The sequence below is a fragment of the Microcebus murinus genome, chromosome 12 (genome assembly GCF_040939455.1).
Source record: "Microcebus murinus isolate Inina chromosome 12, M.murinus_Inina_mat1.0, whole genome shotgun sequence".
Classification (NCBI taxonomy): Eukaryota; Metazoa; Chordata; class Mammalia; order Primates; family Cheirogaleidae; genus Microcebus; species Microcebus murinus.
This window is the reverse complement of record NC_134115.1, coordinates 17516148-17522729: the sequence shown is the minus strand read 5'-3', so window position 1 is coordinate 17522729 and position 6582 is coordinate 17516148. Positions and strand designations below refer to the sequence as shown.

At 37.7% G+C, this 6582-nt stretch overlaps 1 protein-coding gene across 1 annotated transcript; it reads right to left on the bottom strand.

Annotated features, from left to right (window-relative positions):
- Positions 1–3637: 3637 nt before the first annotated feature.
- LOC105884633 (ubiquitin-conjugating enzyme E2 variant 2) lies at positions 3638–4203 on the bottom strand. The gene has a single exon (XM_076008587.1). The coding sequence runs from the start codon at positions 4184–4186 to the stop codon at positions 3749–3751; it is 438 nt and encodes a 145-aa protein (XP_075864702.1). The 5' UTR covers positions 4187–4203; the 3' UTR covers positions 3638–3748.
- Between the last annotated feature and the right edge of the window lie 2379 nt (positions 4204–6582).

Here is a 6582-nt window from a genome sequence, read left to right as displayed (position 1 = left end):
GGCTTGGCTAGTACTGTCTCATTATTCATATTTTTCATTTAGAATTTTCTTTGATAAACATATCTATTTTTTTCTTCCTGAGAACATCAGAATCTAGTAAGATTCTCCAAAATTTTCATGGAAGTTTAATTAGATTTTATATAAATCATTATGGGAGTTGTATTAGGTTCTTCCAGAGAAAGAGAACTAATAGAAGATATTAGTATCTTCTATTAGAAGAAATTAGTATCTATCTATTAGATAACTAATAGAAGATACTATATATATATATATATAGTATATACTATATATATATATATATATAGTATGTGTGTGTATCCTGTATATACATATATATCACACATACACACACACATATATATATTTGATGGGAAATTTTATAAGAGAGAGAGAGGTTTTATGAGGCATTAGCTCACATAATTATGGAGGCTGAGAAGTCCCAGAATCTGCTTCCAGAAAGCTGGAGACCCAGAAAAGCCAGTGGTATAGTTCAAAGGCCTGAGGGTTGGAGAGTTGATGATGTAGATTCTGGTCTGAGTCTGAAGGCCTGAGAACCAGGAGTGCTGAGAGCAGGAGGAAATCAATGTCTCAGCTCAAGCAGTCAGGGAGAGTGAGCTCCACCTTCCTCTGCCTTTGTGTGCTGTCCAGGCTCTCAATGGATAGGATGATTCCCACTCACATTGAGGAAGTCCATCTGCTTTATTCAGTCCATGTATTCAAATGCTAATCTCTTCTGAAAACATTCTCACAGAGACACCCAGAAATAATGTTTATCCAGGTATCTGGGCATCCGGGGGCCCAGTCAATTTGACTCATAAAATTAACCTTCACTATGGTTATAATGAATTTACATCTACACACATGTTCAGCTTTGATGTTCGTTGACTACAGAGTATAGGTAAGAGTAGAGTCAATGAATTAGTATAAAATAATAACAAGGACATTTTATCCCAGTTGCCTCTTTCACTTGAGCAATTTGGATGTATAAATAGTCAAACTGAAATTAATTTCATTTTATTTTTACACCTAAATGTCTAGTGCAGATGTAATCCAGCAATCAAGGATCCAATTGCCTAGCTTTAGGGAACAGAATAAAAGAAACAATGATAAACATAGTGAATGGATTTAGAAATTCTTGAAGAGTAATTTGCATTTCAACTTTTATTTTAACTTTCATTTAATTCCTTAGTATTCCAAATGGAAAGCTATGATCCATTTCTGCAAAGATTTCCATCATGGGTATTTATAAATTTTTTTTTTAATGTTTCTTTTTTCTCCTCTTCTGTTAGTGTCTGAATGCTGGGTTCTCCTGGCCCTAACTAATTCTTGGTGCTCTTGACTTTCTCTGACAGCAGAAAACAGTGATCAGACAGGTTGAATGATCCAATGGAAATTTAATCTGATCTCAGCCATGTGTAAGAAGCAACCTGATGTGAACTAGAATTGTAACGCTGGGAATTATCTGATTCCTGCTGGCCTCTTGTCCTTCTCTGCCCTGTAAATGACTGCTAAGGAATTTTAAGGCATGTAAAATATGATAAACATAGATTTGTTGACTCAGCCATTGAACTGGACATCTCACCTTTTTGCAGGTAAAACTAAAGAGGGGAATCATAGATTGTGGATTTTATTTATAAGGGGAATGCATGTAAATTTACTCATGTAAGGTGCTCTTTGATGCAGTAATATCTTATTTTCCTTTAAACTGGACTTCCAGCTTTGAATCCAGATGTAAACGTTGGACATAACAAATCAACAACCAAAACAAAGGAATCTCTGTTAACAAAACATCTTAGTTGCAAAGACTGATGACCTGAAGAATAGAATTGCCAAAATGTGATTGTTCAGCTCACTGTTCTGAAAAACAGGAATCCTCTATGTTCAACTTTTGATGTTTGTTGCCTACAGAGTATAGGTAAGAGTAGAGTCAATGAATTAGTCTAAAATAATAACAACGACCAGGTTGCTGGTCTGTCTAAGGAAGACCAGTTATGATGCAGAAAACCTGAGAAATGATAGGTGCAAGTAGAGAAACAAATAGAAGGGAAGAACTGGACATCAGAAAAGTGCAGGGAACAGAAGAAACAGCAATCTTGGTTTTGTCAATGTTGAAGATTATGGTAACCACATTATGTAACAACTGATACATTACCGGCTTCCGTGGGGTTCACATCTCCCTGTATCTGCCCTTACGTAAGTTCTCTCGATTTGAACCTGAGTTGGGACTGTAACTTTTTCTAACCAACAGAAAGTGCCAGGAGTGTTGCTATGTCAGTTCTTGATCTAAACCTTAAGACGCTCTGCTTTTGTGCTCTTGGGATCCCTGAGCTAACATGTAAGAATGTTGTTACTTTGCTGGAGAAGCTATGTGGGGCAGCCATAGGAGGAGCAATGTAAGAGGGAAAGACCCTGAGACCACAGAGGGAGAGAGAAAAGCCCGGCCACCCCAGTGTCCCAGCCAAGCCCAGGACACTGCTGACCCACCAAGCTGGGTGAGTCCATATGAGTCACCATTTGCAAGATCAACAGAAGCATCACCCAGCTAAGGCCAGCCCAATCTGTAAAATTGTGAGCAAATAAAATAGTCATTGTTTTAAGCCACTAAGTTTTGGGATGGTTTGTAATATAGCAAAAGACAACTGTCAATATGGTAATGGAGGATGAAGACCCAGTGACTCGACACTCTGGGACAGCATGGTATAGAGTGAGGATGAAGGTTCGTGACCACAGTAAGCTTGGTTCAAATCCTCACTTTGTCACTGTTCAGCTCTGTGGACTTGGACTAGTTGTTTAATCTGAGTCTCAATCTTCTTCTCTGTAAATTGAGAAAAATATTTCTTACCTCACATCATAATTAGAAAATGAAATAAGTGAAATATTAAGAACCTACCAAACATTAGTTTCTTTCCATGTCTTCCCTATGGTTCCTTCACCACCCAAGGGTATAAAAAGTTATCTTAAGTACTTTAACTCTTTTTTTTTTTTTTTTGAGGACACACGTTCCACATTTTATTTACATTTTAAGACTAACTTTAATCTCAAAATCACATATCCGTACACCTATTTCCTTTTTCTTGACTTCACTTAAACTTAAATGTGTGGTTTGTTAAACAAAGACTGTAAACAACTATTTACCATGTCTGTTACATGTAACACACAGGAACAGCTTTTAACAGAAACTCATCAACCCCCCCACACACACATTTTTTATTATAAATACAGGTATCAAAACAATCCTGAACATATTTTTGATACTACTAGTAGTCAGCACCCACACTGCTTCAAAAATTAACACAATTTGTGACAATATTCATTGTACCTGCTACTTTAAACAATGTCAACTGCAGCTCTTTCACTAAGCAAGATGGATTAACGCATGCCAGTTCTGTTTTTCCTTCTTGAGATTTTTACTTTTCAAAAACACACATGCTTCCACTGCCATCTGACAACTCTTCACGCTTTCATCTTGTAAACCTGAATTCTGTCTCGAGTATTCCAGGTTTATATTTAAATGACAATGCCTTAACAAGAGAAAAAAAATTGTGCTGCATTTTTCCTCCTGTTACCTGAAAACATAATGGGTGTCCATATATTAAATATATTCTTATTTAATACAAATGTCCAGGTTATGTTTACCAGGTGGAATTCTTTTACTTAATGTGTGGGTATTTTGCATTGTGATATTTAATCAAGACATTAACATGAGTAGAAGGTTGTTGATTTAAGACAAGTTTGAGATCCACTAAAATTAATTGTTGTATGTTTGTCCTTCTGGTGGCTGTGGAAGCTTCATATTTTCTTTGGACATCATTAGACGTCTTAGCTCTTGAAGTACAACTTTAATGCTATATGAATTTTGCCATTTTGCTAACACTGGTATGCTCCTTGCATCCACCATCCCACTGGAATTATTTATTCCATTCATATTAATTTTTGTTACAAATCTAACTGATGGAGGAGCTTCTGGGTATTTAGATCCACATTCTACTTTCAAGCTGTATATTCTGTTTTCATAATTTGTCCTTGGTGGCCCAATAATCATGCCTGTCCACCTTGTAAGTGTCATATCTTCATCATCTTCTAGGCCCCAGCTAACCGTACCATCGCCTACTCCTTTTTGTCCTTCTTCAAGTTCTTCCAACAAGCGAAAATTACGAGGAACTTTAACTCCTGTGGAGACCGCCATCTTCTCCTGCAGCCCCAAGTACTTTAACTCTTAAGAGGAGTCTCGCGACCTGCTAAAGGCAATTCTGTCATAGGTCTAATTGCCACTGTGTGTATGTATTTGATAAACAATCACCATATTTATATAAAGAAGAGGTAAAGTATCAAAATACAAGTGAAAGTTTTTTTTTAAATGATGGCAGGTTTGGGGGCCACTGCTGGAAACTGTGTCCCAGTCTGTCAACACCTGCTCCTGTGGGACTTCACAATTGTTGTTTATTAGAATAACTTGGGTCATCAAGGAATATTGAGGTTACATTCATCTTATTTTATTGCAGAAGGCATGAAGACATGTACTATATTTCAGTTAGATTTTCACAAAAAGGCATTACTATCTCAACTGTTTGTGAAGTTCACTTAGGCAAAGATTACGTATTTCAAGGAAGCAGTAAATAAAATTTGGTGTTTTTTGAGCCCTTGGCTTAGTACTAGAAGGTAATTTAGGGTCTTAGAAAGGAAGAAGCCCCAAATTGTGTGTCTAATTTATGTTAAAACTGTGCAGATGTCCAATTTCCAGGCTCCCTGAGAGAACACACACACACACAATTAAGGAGAAAAGAAATAAACCTGCCTTGGCCTCAGTTTCCAACTTGTAAAATGAGAAAGCGACTAGAAGGTTCTCCAAGGTCACTTCCAAGAGTGTGGAAGATGTGTCACCTCCTGTCGCCTGTATTAGCCCTTCATGGGCAGTGAGATTAAAAAGACAGGTTGCTCTCCAGCAAAGCTTTAATTGCAGAGCTTTAATTAGAAAAAGAATAAAAATACTTTTTTACAGTCTGTTTTTTAATTTTATTTTTAATTGTGTTTTTATTGTTTCCATTTTATTTTAAAAGAAAAATGCAAACCTCAAGTTGCCAAATGTCTGCACACGTTTCCTCCCCATACAACCGCCCTAGCAAGTTAACCTAAAACAATTTTCTAAAATGTATTTTTAATGAGAAACTTCGATCCCTGAAGTTTGTCCTGAACATTTTTTGCCTTCAGAACTCTTACAGGACTCTGCAGTTTCCATACCTCAGTGCCAAGGGCATACATAGCAAAGGAATTCGGCTCTATTTAGTAATTACCTTGTGTTGGTCTAGCTCAAAGTTGTTTCGCTGTTAGTGCCTAAGGAGAGCCATTTGAATACTTTGATTCTAGTAATAAAAGTTCCAATGGGGAGGGTGGGTGAATGCCCATGTAATGTTAAGCTTGTTATAATGACCATATCTAAAGCTTTGCAAAGTAAACTGTTATCAGAGACTCCAAATAAGAGCGGGTCAATATGGAGGAAAGCGAGGGAAAATAGGGCAGCCAAAGGAAGCCTGGGAGAGTCCTCCCTCTCCAAATTAGGCCCCAGAGTGATTAGTGGACATTTGTTTTTGTCCTTTCTCATGGCCAGGGGGAAAGTTCTCCCCACTAGTCTCTCCATGTGCTTCCAAGATGTTGACACCCCCACCGTGTTAGTCAGGGCTCTCCAGAGAAACAGAACCAGTAAGATATATATAAAAGATGTACATATGTGTGTGTATGTGCATATACATACATACACACATAAAGACATTTATTAGGAAGCATCGGCTCACGTGACTGTGGGGGCTAATAAGTCCCCTGATTTCCCATCTTCAGTTGAGACCTGGGAAAGCTGATGGTGTGGTTGGATCGAAGGCTGAAGGCCTGAGAATCAGTGGAGTCCCTGGTGTGAGTCACAGTCTGAGGGCAGAAGACTGATGCTCCAGCTGAAGCAGGCAGGCAGCCAAAAGGGGTGAATTCTTCCTTCCTTCACCTTTTGTTCCATTCAGATCCTCAAGAGGTTGACTGATGCTCACCCATGTTGGGGAGGGCTATCTGCTTTACTGAGTCCGCTGATTCGAATCCTAATTCCATTTGGAAATACTTCTACAGACACATTTAGCTAAATAATGTTTAGCTAAATATCTAGGCACCCCATGATGCAGTCAAGTTAATATATAAAATTAACCATCACATCATTCACAGTAGAGCATGCGCATTAGACCATAGTTTCTCAAACTATCTCAGGTGAAAGAGCTTCTCCCCCATCCACTGTGTACTGATACTTGTGTAAAATACAAGAAAAATGAATCACTGAAAAACTGACACACAAAACAAAGATATACACAATATGAGCCTCAAATTTTTATTATTAGATTCAATTATCCTGTCAAATTACAATAAAAATTTCTAACATTCTCAATTTTTATACTTATCTTGTCACAGATTGTAACAAAAATGTGTGGACAGGCACTGATCCACAGATTACACTTTGAGTGTCCCAGCTTACATAGGTCAGTAGTATTCTCTGGTTACTAGTGATTATTCTAGGAGTGTTCCTATGAGCTAAGCTGGTCCCATACACCT

Excerpts from the sequence above, each read along its gene's own strand:
- LOC105884633 (XM_076008587.1), bottom strand. The coding sequence starts at position 4,186 with ATGGCGGTCTCCACAGGAGTTAAAGTTCCTCGTAATTTTCGCTTGTTG.